The 20,876-nt window shown below is 36.7% G+C and overlaps 1 protein-coding gene across 4 annotated transcripts in view; it reads left to right on the plus strand.

Annotated features, from left to right (window-relative positions):
* SLC6A1 (solute carrier family 6 member 1) overlaps window positions 1–20,876 on the plus strand; it is a 74,563-nt gene that overhangs the window by 43,931 nt on the left and 9,756 nt on the right. For 3 of the 4 annotated variants that reach the window (XM_039348250.1, XM_039348249.1, XM_039348251.1), the window contains exons 2-10: window positions 10,223–10,650; window positions 12,275–12,406; window positions 13,812–13,912; window positions 16,420–16,529; window positions 16,635–16,767; window positions 17,158–17,292; window positions 17,449–17,552; window positions 18,659–18,783; window positions 19,774–19,886. In XM_039348250.1, the coding sequence (XP_039204184.1) occupies window positions 10,413–10,650; window positions 12,275–12,406; window positions 13,812–13,912; window positions 16,420–16,529; window positions 16,635–16,767; window positions 17,158–17,292; window positions 17,449–17,552; window positions 18,659–18,783; window positions 19,774–19,886 (1,191 nt within the window). In that variant the 5' untranslated portion in view covers window positions 10,223–10,412. Of the gene's footprint in view, window positions 1–4,615; window positions 4,726–10,222; window positions 10,651–12,274; window positions 12,407–13,811; window positions 13,913–16,419; window positions 16,530–16,634; window positions 16,768–17,157; window positions 17,293–17,448; window positions 17,553–18,658; window positions 18,784–19,773; window positions 19,887–20,876 lie in introns of those variants that run through there. The other variant, XM_039348252.1, reaches the window with a different exon arrangement.

Genomic DNA, 20,876 nt, shown 5'->3' on the forward strand with positions numbered 1-20,876 from the left:
GGTCACGGCACAAATCCGCAGGGCGCTACGCTGGTGGTGCTCTCGGGCCGTGACCAAGGGGTCACCCTTCAAGGAACCAGTCAGAGTTACCATCACTACAGACGCCAGTCTGTATGGTTGGGGAGCCCATCTGGACTCCCAGTTTGTACAGGGACGTTGGTCCGCCATGGATCTGAGAAACAACATCAACTGGCTAGAACTCAGGGCTATCCACCTAGCCTTGCAACAATTCAAAGACAGAATCAGAGGCCACCACGTTCTAGTCCTAACAGACAACGTAGCAGCCAAGGCGCACATCAATCGGCAGGGGGGGACCAGATCAAAAACCCTGATGACAGAGTCACGACTCCTATTCAGCTGGGTAGAGCCCAATCTGAAGTCACTAAAAGCGGAACACATATCGGGGGTCAACAACCAGCAAGCGGACTTCCTAAGCCGCACCACAGTGGACCCTTCGGAGTGGGGGCTACACCCGAACTTGTTCCTAGACATCTCCCGCAAGTTCGGGTACCCGATCCTCGATCTGTTCGCATCATCAGACAATGCCCAGCTCCCCAGATTTTACTCTCGTTACTTCAACCCGCGAGCAGAGGGGACGGACGCTCTGAGAACTCAGTGGCCTCAGGGTCTGCTTTATGCCTTTCCCCCACTACCACTCATACCGGCGGTCATCCGAAAGCTGATTCAGGAGCGGGCAGAAGTGATCCTAGTAGCACCATATTGGCCACAGAGACCGTGGTTCGCCGACCTGATGAACCTGTCTCAGTCGCCCCCATGGAACATTCCCCCTCATCAAGTGTCCCTACACCAGGGAACCATCAGTCACCCGGAACCCCAATGGTTACAACTGACCGCCTGGCACTTGAGCGCCAGATAATGGCACAGGAACTATTCTCTCCCGGGGCCATTACCATAATTCAAGCTTCACGCCGTCCGGCAACAAACCGCATTTATGACTCCACTTGGAAAAATTTTTGCCTTTGGTGCAGGGAACGGCAGTTTGACTTACACAAACTCTACATCCCTCAGATAGTAGATTACCTCTTGGAGGGACTAGACAGAGGCCTCGCCCCCGCGACCATCCGCAGGCAAGTGGCGGCCTTGTCCACCCTCCTCACCTGCACGGATTCGGTTCCCTTAGCTCACCACCCCAGGATCCGCGCCTTTATCAAGGGCGCCTATAACACCAGACCTCCAGTAATTCACAGGTACCCGTCCTGGGAACTACCGCGAGTCCTTCACGCACTCACTCGGTCACCATTTGAACCATTGGCGACCGTTTCCTTGCGACACCTGTCGCTAAAGGTGGCGTTCCTGATTGCCATCACATCGGCCAGACGAATTTCGGAACTGGCCGCACTGTCAGTCAGAAACGACCTATGCATTTTCCACAAGGACAGGGTGGTCCTTAGGTTAGATCCTGCCTTCATACCAAAGGTGAATTCACTCTTTCACAGGACACAGGAAGTAATTCTCCCAAACTTCTGTCCAAATCCAACACATGACCGGGAGCGGCAGTGGCATACATTGGACGTCCGCAGAGCCTTGCGGCGTTATATAAAGCGTACAGAACCCTTCCGCAAATCGGAGGCCCTATTTGTGTCCTTCCAAGCGGGCACCTTGGGGCGGAAAGTTTCCGCGGGCACCATTGGAAGGTGGATCCGAAGCTGTATCGCAGAAGCTTACAATGTATCATCCCTGCCGCCCCCAAGTCATCTCACAGCCCATTCCACCCGAAGCGCTGCAACTTCGGCGGCATGGGCTACCCAGGCGTCAATCGAGGAAGTTTGCAGGGCCGCGACATGGTCCTCGCCTTCCCCGTTTATACGACACTACAAGATAGACCGCTTTGCATCGGCGGACGCCTCCTTTGGTAGGAGGGTCCTCCAGCAAGTTGTCTCAGAGATCAATCTACCGGCCTTATCTGTTTCCCACCCCTTGGGACAGTGAGGCTTTGGTACGTCCCATCCGTGGATTATCCATCTCCTGTACTGGAGAAGGGGCGTTGGTCTTACCTGAACGCCTTTTCTCAGTATGGAGATGGATAATCCACACCCACTCCAAGGCCAGCAGGCCGCTAGTAGGGAGCTGAGAGCCAATACCTCGTCAATCATCAGCCAATTCGCCCTCGTTAAGAATGGACTCCACAGGAAGTGGGGGTGTGTCAAGCTTTGGCTACTTGGTCTCAAGAGCAGGCAGACAGAGAAAACCCATCCGTGGATTATCCATCTCCGTACTGAGAAAAGGCGTTCAGGTAAGACCAACGCCCCTTTCAGTTCTATTTTTTATCACACTGATATCATTTTCATCCAAATCTTTAAAATTTTCCTTCCAGTGTTTCCTAATTTCAGTTTAATCCACCATTTTGCCTATTTTTATTTTTGAATATTATCCACTTTGCTGGAAGCTATTAGTTCAGCCCTTTTTATTCATTTCCATTTCCTTCTAGTTACCCTCAAAATCCTTCTGCATTTTATCTTCCTCTTTTATTCTTAACTCTTCTTTTTCTGTCTCCCAAATAAGTTTGTTTGTTTTTGGCTTTCTCTATATATACAAGACAATATTTTTTATCTCATCTTATTTTTTCAGCATTATTTTCTTATATCCACATCTTTATTTTATTATTCCACCAAACATTCCTTTTCATACTTCCCATTAATGTAATTTCTATGACATTCTTTCCTTCTATGGCTCTTTTTAGTAAGTAAGTACCATTCTTAAGATAACAAAAAATTATCAATTCCATATTAAGAACCTCTCATCATCCTTGTATTTCTCAGTCTTTCATTAATCAAATCAGCTATTCCTTTACTGATAATAAAACAGAATTATATAAATTTCTTTGCCATGGTTACATATGGATAGTCTGATCCTTAAATCACATATCTGAAACAAGCAGATCTTTTTCTAGGTGAAAACTTATTCATTGTTGGATCTTTCAATGTCCTTCTCACTTTTTCTGTATCCCTAATTTAATTGCTTTCCAATTTTTTTAATTGTTTGCTCTTCTCACAGTGTAAGTCACAATATTTCATCACTACACGGGCCAAACCCTGATACCCATCACAGCTTTGGTCAACTGAATCTTTGAAATAAACATTTTTAATAATACAAAGAAAGTATAGATACCAGCCTTACTTGTATGTATAATCATGATAACATAATAACAGCCAGTTTTGACACATAATGGCTTTGCTACTAATGCTGCCTAAGATAAGAATTCAGGTTGAATCAATAGTATAATCATGCTTGTGCTTATTTATATGAATGGAGTATTGTGTTCTTTGCTGTATTTCTCATGTAATATCCTTAAGAATGAAATTATTATTAGTGTGCCAATGCATATGTGGTAGAGACTAATTGGTTACAGAATTCATGCCAGAGAGCAAGCCAACATCTTGTACATACTACATAAATCCTTACCTTTTTCAGCTTCTTAGAATAAGTAGTATATCAAAGCTGCTCTGTTCCTTTCTAGGATTGTGTTTACATTATGAGAATAGAATAGAATAGAATAGAATAGAATAGAATAGAATAGAATAGAATAGAATAGAATAGAACTTCGAGGTCTTCTCGTCCAGCCCCTGCTCAAGCAGGAGAACCTATGACATGTTCATGTTTCCCTTTGTAGTTATCTTGTTTTCTTGACAGTTGCAACAACTGTATTTGTAGTCTTTTTCTAGCGTATATATAGTACATGCTGAAAACTGTTCTTGGTCACATTTTACATAAGATCTGTATCATCTGTGGCTCTTCCTTTTTGTTGGGATGCACTACACTAGTCAGTCACTGTAATCTGCTAGCTTTGGGCTAATAAAGCAATCATTTGTACCTCCCCCAATTTGTTGGTTTTCTTAAGATTATTGTTATCCTGATACCATCAGTGAGGATGTACATTCAGTGTAGTAACACACACTTAGGACAGGACATATTTATTTCCAATATAACAATATAACTGTGTTTATTTAATAAGTCTGTTTTGGAGAAAAAGATTCAGAGCTTCTATTTTCAGCAATGTAGTGAAGGGTGTTTTAAGGAAATATTACAACAGAACAAACAGACTGCAATGCTGAAACTATGACAGCTACTGAGAAAAAAATGTATGTATCTTTGTCAGTACATTAATGAAATTCAATCAGCATGCAAAGCAAAAAGCAGACCATTTTCACTTAGTGACTTTTTGCAAAAAATAAAAACTTATCTTAAGCCCCTAGTTTTTGAAGTGACATGAAAGGCAATGCCTTAGTTTATCTCTTACCTTCAGAGCAAGCTTACTGATTGTTTACTCTTATCACTTCAAGCCAGAAACCTGAAAAGATTGCTAGACACTTCAGCAGCACACACTATTAAATTCCTGATTTGACAGGAGGTGGAGATTTGTTATTTCCATTTAAACTGCTTTCATTTCAAAATGCAATCCCATTTAAACGTAAAGGTTTTGATTGAAGCCTGAGGATCAAAAGGAAAAGGGGAAAGAATGTTAGATTTAACTTGAATTTGTTGCTATAAATAACAGTCATATTTAATTGCTTTTTCCTTACCTTGTACTCAGGCCAAGTGGGATTATCTGTCTTCTGTGTTCATAATAGGACTTCATATATTTCAATCAATCATCATTGTCGTGATCCAAAAGAAGGGACTATCTGTAGCTCAGGGATGAACTGTGGATCCTTGGGGCTCTCTGAACTTGCTTACTCACTTGCAGATGTTTCATAACCCAACTAGGTAATCTCTTCAGTACTGATTAGTCATGATTGTTCAAAAGACCCTTTCAATAATTATAAACCCCATTCCTCAGGCAAGTAGGATAACACTGGTCTATTATTTAAAATAATAAATGCATTGTTGTTATTTTAAATTTTTGAAAGTAAAATCATGTGTGACATAATTGAGTTTTCTTTGGTAGCAAATATGTAACTATTACAACCAATAAAAATAAGCCCTCCCTTTTTACAACCCTATAGTCCCTATTCAGGGTAGAGTTGGGGTGACTGGATGAATCTGAATGTTCACTAGCTGGATGCCCTTCCTGATTCCTATGCTGAGTTCCAGGAAATATTTTTTTTCTTTGCACCTTAGGAGAAAAATATCTGCTACTACCTAGGACTGAACTCTCAACCTTACAAGTGGGAGTATCTTCACCATTAGGCCACCACACCACTCTATTACAACCAATTGATTGCCTAATTAAAATAACAGAAGAACAGATTAAATCACATGTAATGAGCAACCCAGCTCATAATGTGCATTCATTTTTTGTCTACCCACTGACAAATATGGACCTGGGAAAGAGGATCATAACTTTTTTTTTATTGAAAATTTATAAGCTTTTTACAATAAAATACCCCCCTCCCACCCCATAACCCTCCCCCTTCCTTCCCAGAGCTGAATACAGGGTTAAAGAAACAAAAAAAACATACAAATTAAATGAACATCAATCCACTATACATACATCCAAAAAATTTAAAGTACTTTAACTCCAATACATAGAAACTACAAATCCAACCATACCCACTTTAAACCATAAATTATTCAAAAGCTAAATAATACTTTCTAATCCCATATTTATTCTGTACAAAATTTACCCATCTTTTCCACACAGAGATATATCTCTCTTGTGAATGGTCTTTCAGATAAGCCGAATTTTTTGCCATTTCTGATAAATAAGAAACTTTAAGAAACCATTCTTCTATAGTAGGCAAGGAATCCTTCTTCCAATATTGCCCAATCAGCAACCTTGCTGCCGTAATAAAATTTAACATTAAGGTAATCTCTTTACCATCACAATCTACAATAATACCTAACAAAAATACTTGTGGTGTAAATTTTATCCTTCTATTAAAAATCTTCTGAATGTTCCACCAAATCTTAATCCAAAAAGCCTTTACATTTCTACATGACCACCAAATATGATAATACGTTGCAAAAGAGGATCATAACTTTATCAAATAATTTTACCAAAGTCGTGCCAATCCCATCTATTGGCTGCAAAACCCAAAAATGAAATTCTTTCCTCAAATTGTATGAAATCATCTCCAACTAGTCATCCTAACTTCTGTCCTGCCAGTCTGTTCGCATTAAAGCAGAGGTCTTCAAACTTGACAACTTTAAGACTTGTGGACTTCAACTCCCAGAATTTCTCATTGTTTGAAGAATGTGCAGTTTGCAGTCCAAAAAATATGATTTAACAATGAATAGCTAAATCATTTAAATATGAGTAACTATATTATACCATGTATAGAGCATGGGGTAGACTAAATAGTGTGTGTGGGTACATGTCCAACAACTCTGAAATTTGCTCAGAACTATTTTATGTCACTATAAAATCCAAAATGTAGTTTTAATAAAGTTTCCTGAACTCAGAGCATTTGAGAATGAATTTGGAATCCTGGAAGGATTATGTCCTATATATGCTCATTTTTTTGTTTAAAGCCCTTTCATTGCATTCAACAATCAACATTCCTTGCATATTATATTGGTATCTTCAAGCAAATTAAAATGGAGAAACTGTTAGAAACTACTTTACATAATACATCAAATGCAGCCTTTTTCCTATCATATAACTGCTTAATACTCATCGGGAAAACAGTTCACACTGAAAGTGGTATGTATACTTAAACTGGTAATAAACTGCATTAATCATTAATTATATTATTTACAATTCCCACAATCAGTCCCACATACGCCGATCTTATCCAAACCATTTTACTCAAGTGCTGTGCTGCATTAAGTGTTGTTTTCAGATTCTGGCCACACATAAGATACATTGTTCCCAATAGGTTAAAATTTATGTATTTTTTTGTGATTAATAGACTGCTCAATTATGTAAATATAGTTTTTCCATCTTTGTGAACTGTTCAAACACTTGATTTCAAATCATGGCTAACAGTTCACTGCATATTTCTATTTTCCTTCTTTTAACTTTCTCAAGTAGACACAGCCATTACCTGAGTAATGGTTAGCAGCTAGGATTGCAAAACAAGGCAGAAAATAAAGCTATATTTATGTGAGGCTTCCTACCAGGCTTAATTACAATAAACTGTCAAAATTCTTAACCCTCTTATTCAAAATTGGCAGATTTGGCAGAAAATTCTGAGATGTAACTCTGTCTGGATACCCTGAACCCATTAATGAAGATATACACAGACTGTTTGCCTAGATTTCTGCTCTAGGGTTAATTTTTAGATTTTTTTCTTCCCTCCCACAGGAATTCAAGGCTTTGATTGCCTAGATCAGTGGTTCTCAACCTGTGGGTCGGGACCCCATTTGGGGTCAAACGACCATTTCACTGCCAAACAACGCAGTCCGCCATTTTTTTCCCCTTTTCCTTAGCTGTGCTACTCCCTTTTATTCTGTTGGCTTTTGAAAGCCAATAGAATAGACTCTCTTGAATAAAGTCTAATTCTATTGGCTTTCAAAAGCCAATAGGAATTGTCCATGCTGTCTCTGCCCTGCTGAGCCCACCAAAAGTCCCATTCTGCAAAAAGTGCTGCACCAGTTGGGTAGTCCCCGACTTACGACCGGTTGAGTAGTCCTCGACTTACGACTGGTTGGGGGTCGCGGCATTAAAAATGTTGAGAACCACTGGCCTAGATAGTCTCCTGATAGTCTCCTGTCTTGCCTACTTCATTTCTTAAATTTGTGATACATAGGAGCTTCTTCTGGAGATTTTGTGATTTTTAATGGCTTACTTGTTCATTATTGCATCTAATCTAGCCACACCATAGATACTATGGCAAATCTTAGATACTAAAAAGTGGCATTTTTCCAGTTAAATATGTTATTTTCTGATTTCTGACAGCCAAAACATAATAAGCAATATATTGATATAAAATAGCAATACCATGTGTGAAATTATTTTGCTCAATAGATGGCGCTAGAAGATTATTCATTGGCTTCTTCTGACATGTTTCTGGTGTTATTCCTGATGTAACTCCCCCCACCCCATCCTCTTGGCCTCACAAAGGAAACTCACATTGATTCTGCATAGTATTACAAGCATCACAGTATTCTGCAGGGACAAATAAGGATTTTGTATGTCTAGTTGATATATGTTTCATGAGTGCTGTATTGCATATCTAGGAGAAGGGAGATTACCTAAGACATATTTCAAATTTTAAGTTGGAAAAAGAGTTTTTTAAAAATATGAAATTGGGAAAACAATGCATTTATAGGGATCATACAATTCACACACATATATATATATGCATTCATTCTGATGTATTCTAATTTACTGTGACTGCGAGTTATATTCTTGCTTATAGTATGTTATATGTAACATACATATAACATATAGATGTTTGACCATTTCCAGTGAACAAGAAATAGACCTTTTAATTTATTTATTTATTTGCTTTTTATTGAGTTTGATAAGGTAGAGGGAATCATATCTATACATGTACAACAGAGAAAAAATGTATTCATTTCAAAGTGTAATTGGCATTTCGAAAAAAAATGTATTCTTTTCATGTTTTAACTTTAGCAGCACTCACAAATTCCAGAATAAATTATTCAAGTTCCTGAATCAAAAAATTTTTAAAGTTGAGTGGGATTGAAAATGAAATTCTGGTAGTTCATCAATTCAGCTTAAATAAGTTATACTTTCATTTCCTTTTTGACTTAATAAAAATAATATGGAATTGATCTGATAAATATTGAGTAGGCTAAAACTGCTACAGAAGTTACACAGGAAAATAAAATGGGAGACCATAGTAAAATTACTTCTTTATCAAGTGATTGTAATTGATTAAAAAATCCCTAAAACATTGAAGAGAACAGAGTACTTTTGCAAATCAAATAAGGATCTGAGATAGATAAAATAACTAAGTTATAAAAGGGGGCACAATGGCTCAGCAGCTAAGGATGCTGAGTTTGTCAGCTGGAAAATGACATTACCCATCTAGCAATTTAAAAGCTTGCAAATGCAAGTTGATAAATAGGTAGCACTTCGGTAGGAAGGTAGCGGCATTCCATGCACCTCAGCATATAGACATGCTGGCCACATGACCATGGAAATGTCTTTGGACAGTGCTAGTTCCGTCGGCTAAGAACTGGAGATATGCACTGCCCCTTAGATTTGTGCATGACTGAAGAGAAACCTTTACCTTTCCATTTTATAATAAAATGGAAGGCTTGCCTTTATAAATCTTAATCCACAAGTTTTCTGCATATATTTTTTATTGTACAATATAATCTTAATAATATTCAGCAAGGATTGCATTGCAAAGGCAATGCCAAATATAAAAAAAAGGGCCAGATGCCAGTAGCTGAATACAGCTGTGGACAAAAAGCATGCATGCTAAATTGTTTTTGCACCCTTTTACTTTATCCAGCAAATTTGAGGCGACTTCTGCAAGAACAATGCATATGCTCTGAGATGCAACCCTGGAAATAAAGTAAAGAACAATTTAGCTTAGAATGATGGAAATAGTATTGATAATCAAAGTCTCAGTTGGCAACATAGAAGCAGACAGTATTGTAAAGCAAATACATTTGATTATTATAATTGATTATCAGTAATAGCAGGATGATACAACTTCTCAATACATTCATTTTTTTCACTATTGTACTTGTACTAATTATCAGTTATTACATATTTGTGCTTATTATCTAGGTCTGTGTTCTATAGTTATAATAAGGTGTCAAACTCGCAACGTCACGTGATGTATCACAATGTATCACGACTTTTCTCCCATTGCTGGAGCTGGGGTGGGCATGGTTTTGGCATGACTCATCCAGCCCATGGGCCAGCAGTTTGACACCCCTGTTCTAGATGAACAGTGAAGCTATTACAATTTATATTCATGTTGAACATCAAAAGTTTGAACACTGTAGATTTTCCAAGTTAATATTGTTACAAATTGTAAAATATTCATGAAATTTAATAGTTAAATTCTTCAGTCTCAGAAAAATACCTTTCAGACAAGAAACAATTGCATGCTTTTTTTTTTTGAATAAAGGTACAATTACTAGAATTTGGAATATTGGAATGCTATTGATATAGTCTATAAAAACAGAAATTTGAAAGTCTGTCAACATTTTTCTTTCCTTCTTATACCAAAGAGAGTTAAGGCAGGGTGATCCTGAGTTTCTTACATTTTCCTGAACTAAGCTTATGTTTTAGTTACAGTCACTGCATACTGTCTTTATTATATTGTTCTACTGCTTCTTAACAATTTCTATAGAAGTGCAAGTAAAATATATATTATCATTTGTATTACAGATTAATGCAGACACCTATGAGTGGACATCTGTTCTGAGTTCAACACAACCAAGGATCATTTGTATTGGTCCTTTAACAAATCCATCAATCCTTAGTTTGGTCATCAAGAACCGCAAAACTGCTGTCCACGTGGACTGGTGCTGACGTTTCTCGTCCATCTGCAAGGGCCTCTCCATCTAAACCTAGAGACATGGCCACCAATGGAACAAAAGTAGCTGATGGGCAAATCTCCACAGAACTCAGTGATGCTTCAATTACTAATGATAAGCCCAAGACTTTAGTAGTGAAGGTGCAGAAGAAAAAAGGAGATATTCCAGACAGGGATGTCTGGAATGGAAAATTTGATTTTCTTATGTCTTGTGTTGGCTATGCAATTGGTTTGGGGAATGTGTGGCGGTTCCCATACCTGTGTGGGAAAAATGGAGGAGGTACATATTTAACTTATATGTAATTAAGTGTGGTAACTATATTGGATGAATATAGACAAGGGGCACGTGATTAAAATAACATACCTTAACCAAAGTATCAAAATGTATGACAGGATTTTTAGCAAAACCAGCCAAATAAATTTTACACTTGAAAATGCTACTGCAGTTGTTCCACCCCTCATTATCTTGTTCCTAACAGGTGATCATCTCATTTCTCCTACTTGCAAAAGTATTTGATAAGTTTGGCTTGTGGAGAACTTGTGGCCTCTTGGAGAACAAGCCTCTTGAAAACTCATGTCCTTGTCACCTCTTTTATTTATTATTGCAGTGCACTCTGCTTGGGGCTACAGTTGATATAAAATACTGGTTGGGCAGAACTAATATAGGCATATAACACTGGCATTGTGACCTTTGCAATGGTTACCAATTGGCTTCCAGCTACCATTCAGAATTGTATAAGCCCTAGACAACTTGACAATCAGCTGTCTGGTTCAAACTCTTGTATAGTGATGCTAAAAGAGTATCTGCCACAAGGAAGACTTGGAGGGGTAGAAACCAGTGCATTTTAATAGTAGCCTTAATTTCATGGCATACCCTTCTCTCTTGATGTTTAAAAAGGGCTTGAAATCTAAATCTTGCTATCTAAAAAAACCTTTTAATAGTTAAGGATGTCTTGAACATAATAATGCATGTAATGATACAGTATATTGCTCTTATTAGTTTGTTGCATTAGTTTTTATATTGTAAATACTTATGAATGAGTATACTTATGAGTGAGCATGACAGTGGAAAAATGCAATAAACCAATCAGATACTGCACCTTGGAACAAATTTACATTACAAACAATGTTTTTGAATTATTATCTATGTTTACATCTTTCGGAGGGGAATAGAAACAATGCTACCAGTAATCAAAATAACAGTAGCTGTATAATAGTGGCTTTTTTTTTACTCTTTGTCTTCCATATCATGAGGACTACTGTGGCTGCTTCATATAATGATATATAATTATCATGAACAGCAGTTAATTTGTGTCTTGTTTATTCTGGAACCATCTGCTATAGTCTTTTACCAGAAAGCAAAACTAGCCTGGCAGAACTGATTTCTGAAAATTAGAAATTGTGTTGCTTGTGGGGGGGCAGGATTAAATTGGGGTGGCTGTTCAAAGCTCATCCTCAATATGAAAAAAGCAGTGTCCTTGTGCCTGCTAACTACTCTTGTTTTAAACTTTACTCCACTATTCTGAACTGAAAAAAAAACTGGAAGGGAATTCATATACCAGGTTTCTCCAATTTGAAACATAAGTGTTTCATATGTAGGGGGAAGTTGTATCGAAAAAGTCTATCATGATCATGTTATCATTTCTAAAGCTACAGTATATAATCCCAAGCAGTGCCTCACACACACAAAAATTCAGTGGATCTAGAAAAGGCTTATTTTGGTTGCATGGTGCACAAAATAAAAATAAAAAGAATGAGTTCCCACATTCCATAACAAGATGGAAAAAGGGAACAATCCAAACTGTAGAAGCAATATTTTTATCTGCATTTAATGTTAATGTTCTTTCAATAATTTTTCTGCCTGGTATTTTTCACTCTTAAGAACCATTTTTGTATCATTTCAGGGGCATTCCTGATTCCTTATTTCCTTACTTTAATTTTTGCGGGAGTTCCCCTGTTTCTTTTGGAATGCTCACTTGGCCAGTTCACATCCATTGGAGGTCTTGGAGTCTGGAAGCTCGCACCAATGTTCAAAGGTATAATTTTGTATTATATGCATTCCTATTAATTCTGAGATGGACTTGCAAATCTAGGGAAGACCAGCTGTCATTGGAAAGGAAAAAAAAACATATTCTGAAACCCTTAATGGGCTGCAGGAATGGAGCTGAATTCTTCAGCTGAATTCTTTCCTCTCAGGAGGGGGTATATTGTGATATTTCAAGATTTCAGAATAGTGTCCCAAGTTTTCAGCTCTGTTGCTTCAGGCTGGTAAAAGATTTGGTCTTCATTACAGTATTTAAGAGAAAAGGGCTGTCTGCCAGGAGGATTTCAGCTCCATGTGAAAGAGTCCACAAGTCTTAATGTTGTCAAGGTTGCAGACTCCTGATCTGTACAGATCAATATTATGCAGGCATTAATTTTCTCTTGACCCTTCATAGAAGTGAAAGTTGAAAAAGCAAGACAGAAAGAGATTGGTGCTTTTAAACCTTTAGGATGTTGGAGAAGAAACCTGAGTATACAATGGATAACCCAGAAAACAAGTAGGGTCAGGAGTTCTTGCTTGAAGCGCAAAGGATTCTGCTGAAATTATCATATTTCAGATGCATCATGGCAGTGGTTCTCAACCTTTTCTTCAGCAAAGACCTCCTTTAAATACTCTTTGTGGCTATGGCCATGGACTACCAAGACTTAACTCAAGATTTAAAGCACTAGGCTGCATCAAGCCTTTGTGGATCCCCTGTGAGGACATTGTGGCCCACCCAGGGGTCCGCAGACCACAGGTTGACAACCAGTGCATTATGAAAAGATTTAGTTCTCTGAAGATTAGTTTAATTCTGGGAAAGATGAGAGGAAGAGGACAACCAAGATTAAAATGAAAAGACTCCATTGCAGCAGTGATGGATAAACCATTAGGATTATGCTAGAGACATGCCTTCTGGACAAAATCTATGTGTTTGCTAAGAGTCAACATCAACTTGATGGCACATAATCAGAATAAAGAGGACTTCAATGTAGTCTCCACCCAAGAATCTCTAGTCATTCTTTCAGAACAACAAACTATTCCCTTTTATTTCTGGTAGTTCATAAATGTCCAACCAGATTTCTGCCCACTTTCATGCAATTACTGAATGTCATTTTATAAATATTCATTCCCTCTTATTTTCTTCAGTACATATAGTCTCAGTTAATTTATCTAGTCCTTTTTGACTCTTTGAACACAAGCAGAAGGTGGAGTTTAATCTCATTAAGATGTTTTGGAATGGTAATCTAGATACTGTTTTGTTAAGAATGGCTATAATTTTCAATCTTGATCTAAATATAAATGTAGAAAAAGAAACTATTTTTAAAGAAGAATCCTATAAAAAATAATTGCCTTATGCTCTGCTATTAATAATGAATAAATAAATAAACAAATCAGTAATGTGTTAATTTTTCCTACAGGTGTGGGATTAGCTGCTGCTGTTCTGTCCTTCTGGCTTAACATTTACTACATTGTGATTATTTCCTGGGCTATATATTACTTATATAACTCTTTTACTACAGTAAGTGACCTTTCTTTTTTTATTTTAAAAATAGCTGTTTAAAAACAGCTTGGTTTGATTCATACTGCTTTAAGGTATGTTAGGTTACAGACTTAGATCAAGAAATTATATTTCTATCCATGTTGAACTTGTTTATTTCATTGCTTTAGGCTAGATTTAATCGAATAATGTTAATTGACATGAATCAGTCCAGATAATTTTATTTGTCTTAGCAATAATATGTATATTTACAAAAAGAAGAGAAGCCATAATAAAGCACTACCTAAAAATGGCAATCAGCAAGATATAAGCTAAACAAATAGTATTACTCTATTAAAATATTCACAGGCTAGGCAATATTAGAACATCATTTAAAATGGGATGGCTAAGTGGAAAATAAACTTCTCAGTCTATCAGCTATGTCTTATACGCAAGCAGGATTCAAGTTTATATTTCTAACACACACAGAGATACACATACAGACACACACACACAAACACACAGTCATCTACTCTTAGTTGAAAGTCATGCTTATGTTTATTCATTCATTTATGTAGCGTCCCAGTGACACTGAAATTTGCTTTTGGCTGCTTGCTGAGAAAGTTCTTATGAGCAACCAAATAAAAATTGGCATCCAGCTTTGACCCTTTTGCTCATGCTAATCTTTCCTGCTGAAAAGGTGACCGGTAATTCATTGCCCAAGGCCACCTGGTGAGTCATTTGCTGACCTGAAATTGGATTAACCTGTCATTTTTGGGCCCATACAGAACTGAAAGATATTTTCCTCATTATAAAGAAGAGTAAATATATTTTAGTGGCAAAATCGTAGCTAAGTTGGAAAAAAATAGTTTGGAATAAATATGTTTTAGAAGTGATTAGAATAGTACAACTTTTCCACTTTCTCTCTTCAGTGAGTTTATTGCAAAACTGTATTTGTGCAGAGACAAAAAATAGGATATACCAAACACTTATGATTAATAGGATCTATGCTGCTTATTTATCCATTCATTCAATAAGTATATCAAATCTAGGTAAGTATCAATATTTAAAAGCAATATAAAAACCACCAAATCAATTGTAAAAAAAAACTATAAATACTGAGAGAAGAGAATATTTGTAGCTCAAGGTTGAACTGTGAGTCCATGGTGCTATCTGAGCTTGATGGCTTTCTTGCAGGCATCTACATACCATTCAAAACAGTAAAAAAAAAAAAAGACCAAAAAGAAACAAAAAGACCAAAACACCTCCTCACCAGCCATCAACACCCATAAGAGCAGAGATTAACACCAAGAGTAGCACTAGACCAGGGGTAGGCAACCTTGTCTCTTTTATGACTCGTGGACTTCAACTCCCAGAATTCCTGAACCAGCCATGCTGGCTCAGGAATTCTGGGAGTTGAAGTTCTTGAGTCATAAAAGAGCCAAGGTTGCCCACCTCTGCACTAGACCAACAATCAAGAAGTAAACAATATCCGAATTAAGGAACCATCAAGAACATTCCCAGAAACAGTGACAGGAAAAGCTGCAAATACATAAGAATGAAAGCAAACCCCATTCTCTTCTAGGACTGATGATGTTACCTATTTTATTAATGAAAAATCTGCAAGAAAACCACCAAGGTCAGTGAGGACCAAGAACCCCACAAAATTATAAATGTTTATAATTGTAAATATTTTCTTGACTACTGAAAATTCTATTTAATTGATTGAGGGTCCACAAAACACAGAATAAGGAATAAAATAAAATCTATTTTTTTTATCTACAGAATCAATCTACAGTTATACCCAACACGCTTACAGACACTGAGGAAAGTCCCATTTTGGCACACGTCCATAAATAATTATGTTTTAAAGTAGTGGAGTAAATATGTTTTCAGATAAAGGAACACCTTTAAATTATGAAATATTGCAAGAGACAACTGTATAGTTGTACCCTGTTCGGCAGTGACTAAAAGGATGGATGAATGGCTGGATGGCTGGATGGCTGGCTGGATGGATGGATGGATGCTCTTAGGTAGCCCCAATCTTTCAAATTAATATATGTAAAATGCAGAAATGTAGAAGAAAAACTACAATATAATCATGAACTTTAGAAAGAAAAAGGTCTAATTCATAGATGTGATGAATTTGGGGGAGAATTTGGCCAACTCAGAAATTTCCCAGAAGGACATCTGGGTCGAGTTTGCACAGTCCAGAGCTGGAGAGGAGAAGAGGGAACAGGTTCAGGAAAGCCACACTAGTTTAGAATCTCTCAGAATATATCTAGTAGCTTAGAAAGTTGTAACTTTAATTTGACAAGATTTTGTCAAATTAGATGTAAGCAAATAAAGGTTTTATTTGACTGGATCCTACTGTCTCATCTCTGGGCTTGATCTAACACTGGTGAAATAAATGCAGGACTCCATTATTGCAGTAATTCATCCTTTCATCTTGGTTACTATTCTAGAAAAACAGATAAATTTAAGTTATGTTGTTCTCTCAAACATTGTTTTTATTCTTCTGTTCCAATTCTCTCTGTTTTTTAAATCAGACTCTTCCATGGAGTCACTGTGATAATCCCTGGAACACAAACCAGTGTTTCTCCAACTACAGCATAGTAAATAACACCAACATGACAAGTGCTGTTGTGGAATTTTGGGAGTAAGTCAAGAAGTCTACAACTTTTTACTTTCTATAAATGTCCATTGTCACTTTCTCAAAACCAAATAGAATATAATTTTTTCTATATTTGTTCTCTGCTTTTAGGCGTAACATGCACCAAATGACAGATGGACTGGAAAAACCAGGCCAGATTCGATGGCCATTAGCAATTACTCTGGCAATTGCCTGGATTTTAGTATATTTCTGTATCTGGAAAGGAGTAGGCTGGACTGGAAAGGTAAAAGAATATAAAACCTTGCATTGCAGACTGAATCAACAAAGTATTCTGAAAAATAGAGGTACAGGTTCTCTTGATGACTTTTGATGAGACATCCCCTCAAGAGATTTACATTGTATTTTAAATGCTGTAGCATTTTTAATATTTATTTTTCACATCTATAAATGTAATTGGTACATATGGGTTTCATTTATCATGGCATTGTATTGCACAAGGTGATACTATTGATATTATTGTAGGTACTTAAAATAGTATTGTATCTCTCACATATTTCAAGTCAGAAAATTAGGAACATTATGTATTGTATTTCTTAAATCCAATTTTAAATTAATTGAGAGAGAGCTTAACATAACAATTACTTTCAAGTTATTCTCTTATTCTTTACATTAGGTGGTATATTTCTCTGCCACATATCCATATGTCATGTTACTTATCTTGTTCTTCCGTGGAGTAACATTACCTGGAGCAAAAGATGGTATTTTATTCTATGTAACTCCTAAGTTTGAGAAGCTTACAGACTCTGAGGTAAGTGGTCCCACAAATAATTTTGTTATAACTATTACTGACAATATCATAGCTATTCCTCCCACTGTATTCATCATTGACATTCTTTCTAATTTTGAATGATGTGTAAGCTACCTATCCTAATCTTATTGGAACGGTTTTATAATTCTTCATTAGGTCTGGTTGGACGCTGCCACACAGATCTTTTTTTCCTATGGTTTGGGTCTTGGCTCACTGATTGCCCTTGGAAGTTACAACACATTCAAAAACAATGTTTACAGGTAAAACAATTACCATTCTGCACTAGCCTTGTGTGCTAGATATTAAAGTCACAGGAAATTGATTCAATTCATAGAATGTATAGTCTCTGTGATCTACTCTAGTTATTATACACAAGTACTAGTGAATTCCCATATCAAACACAGAGCCCTATTGAATATGAACTCTTGTTAAATAGGAAAGGGAAAAAATTAAAATAGAAGGCAAAGTTGTCATTCAAATGTTACTCAATTGACCACCATAATTGTTGTTATTTCTGGTTGGCCCCCTTTAAAGACAAAAGTCAGTCCATACATACATACATAAATACACACACACACACACACACACACATCCATATATACATACAAGGGACAAAAATATAAGCAAAATCAACATTAATGGCAGCATTAACAGAATATACTACCAAATAAAGGTCATTTAATACACTAAAAGAAAGCTTCAAGAGGATGGGAATAATGTAAGGTGACTGTCCCCCACCCTATTTTGAAACTAACCTTTAGTGATCAATGAACACACAGGTCTGAAAATGTAACTGGCAACAGGCAGTGTGCAAATAATGTGCAATTATTTTATTATTTTATTTAAAATATTAAAGTTGACTCTTCATGCAAGTTTTTGGAACTCAGGACATTTAGAAGAATAATGACAGCTTTGTATGATGCAATACCTTGGCTATTCCTGGGTGAGGTTCATTATATTAAATCTGTAATAACAGATGAGAAGTGCATGTTTTCTCCATAAGCTTTAAAAGTATGGGAGCTTTTTTAATAGAAAAAACTTCAATAAAGATTAAACAGGAATACACTATAGGGATATGCAGATTTTTAAAGGGTCCAATTGAGGGAGATTCACTCCTCCAGTTCTTCAACAAGTTGGACTAATTGAAGTCAATGAAGCTTTTTATCATATCGAATCATTGTAATTCATTTTCACCTGGCAAACATTTCATCAGTTTAAGGTCCCTGCAACTTGCACACTCCTATTAGAAAAATCATCATTCAATGTTGCACGCTACAGATAATCTTCCCTGGTATAGGAATATGAATAAAATATCTGGTTTTTGAAGTGATAATATCCCTCCATCCCTCTCTCACTTTTCTCTCAGGGATTCCATCATAGTTTGCTGCATAAACTCTTGCACAAGCATGTTTGCTGGTTTTGTTATTTTCTCCATTGTTGGATTTATGGCTTATGTAACCAAACGGCCTATTGAAGAAGTTGCAAAATCAGGTATGTTATTCCTTACTCTGTGTTATTGTTTTAGTGGTAAAAAAATTGGTACAACTGACGTTTTCTAAAGTTTGCTAAGTTCTCCCAAGGGACTATGGTTCAGCATGTGTTTTTCTAATCAGGTAATGTTAAACTAGCTGACTGTTCAAATGTGGAAGCAACAAAATGAACAGGCAGGATCCTAATCTTAAAACTCTACTAAATTGGAGAGCAGTGCATCCCAGATTTACTTCAAAATATCCCTTAGACCAGAATCTTCTCTTTGAATATTCCTTCTACAGAAACTGTTTTATTATACTATGCAGGAGAACTAATGTTTGATAGTTGAATGGAGTTATAAGAATGAAGACTCAGACTACGGGCAACTTCATGTATTTATTTATTGACAACTAGGACCACTTTTATCCGCATAAGTGGAACATCAATACCGGTTGCATGCCTAGCAAAATACACACTTCATATTGACATGTGGCATCCTGGCCATCAAAAATGTCAATCTGAAAACAAAATGTCTGAAAGCAAAATGTCAATCATTCAGTATGGATTCAAAGATTTCATAGAATAGAATATTGTAAATTATATTTACAGAATTGTCCCTAAAGTGCTTTTTCCAAAAGGCAACTAGAATTGCCAAGCCATAAAACCAATAAATTGTTTTTTCTTCAAAAATATTTTGCTTCTTATCCAAGAAACTTCTTCAGTTGCTTTTGGAAAAAGCACCTTTGAGACAACCCAAAGAAAATCTCCATAGATATTTGCAGTGTTGTTACTATGTGAACCTTTGAAACTTTTAAAAATGAGCTCTGTAACATTAACTGTATTCTGCTTTTGTTTACATTTTAATTTGCATGTCATTAGTCACTTATTTCAATTCTAATAAGTAAATTTATCATTATATTTTAAAAAATACTAAAAAGAATAATAAGGTCAATAAGTTTGTATTCCAAAAGAGAACTTCAGAGACAATGATTTTTTTCCCTCCATTACTAGGTCCAGGACTTGCATTTTTAGCTTATCCGGAAGCAGTAACACAACTTCCCATCTCTCCATTCTGGGCAATACTGTTCTTCTCTATGTTACTTATGCTTGGAATTGATAGTCAGGTAGTACAGAAGCAGCATTATTTTTCTTTATTATTATTATTCATGGACCCATTGTATATACTCAATCTCATGTAATTATCTCTGGGCAATTTATATGACATTTCAAGTAAGATAACCTTTGGCATAGAGACTACAGGCAGCCTGAGAATGAATGCAGGTGTTCACATTGATGAGAAGTTTAAGAGACCCTTTCCAAAATAATCAACACATGCAGTCCCACCAACCATCCCAGCTTCTGCCTCTATATTAGAAAATTCTGAGAAAATAGAGAACCTTCTGAGAACCTTCTTGTACCTTTAATCTGAGAGACTTGCTCAGAGAATCAATTGAGATTTAATTAAAGAAAAATTAACTCTTTCTGCCTATATTCCTACAAGACACGCTGATATGAAACCTTTCACAAAAAATTCCGAAATGGGGTGAACTGCAGAATCTCTTATGGGAATTATATTATGGCTCCATACCCAGCAGTTTTCATCTGCTAAACCAGTGGTCCCAAACCTTTCTGGTTTGGTGTACCGGGGGGGGGGGAGAAGAGACTGGATGTTTTCATATGAGAGGCAGGTGCACACATTTGCACGCGCAACTCCATTTGCGCAAGCAGCTCCATTTATGCAAGCAGCTCCATGGCCTAGAGATTGGGGACCACTGTGCTAAACCATTAAGAAAAAAAAATGAATTAAAAATGTCCAAAACACTGAAAAACTACAAAGCAGGATTGTCCATGTGGATGTCCAGTAAACAGAAAAACTCCCAAGAACAGTGGCACCTGGCTGAGAAATACCATGATAGGTGAATCAAAGTTTAAATAGACAAAAGTAAATACCTGTTCCCACTTCTAGAAATTTCATTTCTTGCTAACCAAAATTCTCCATAGAAATTGTTTTATCAATATTAAAACTTTCATTAAAAATCAATAAAAATTAAGTAGAATAAAAATCACTATACTGCCAAGAGACATTTCCCATAGAAATAAAGTTTGTCTCATAT

Source organism: Crotalus tigris, unplaced genomic scaffold (genome assembly GCF_016545835.1).
Source record: "Crotalus tigris isolate CLP2741 ecotype Arizona unplaced genomic scaffold, ASM1654583v1 scf7180000018125.1543573, whole genome shotgun sequence".
Classification (NCBI taxonomy): Eukaryota; Metazoa; Chordata; class Lepidosauria; order Squamata; family Viperidae; genus Crotalus; species Crotalus tigris.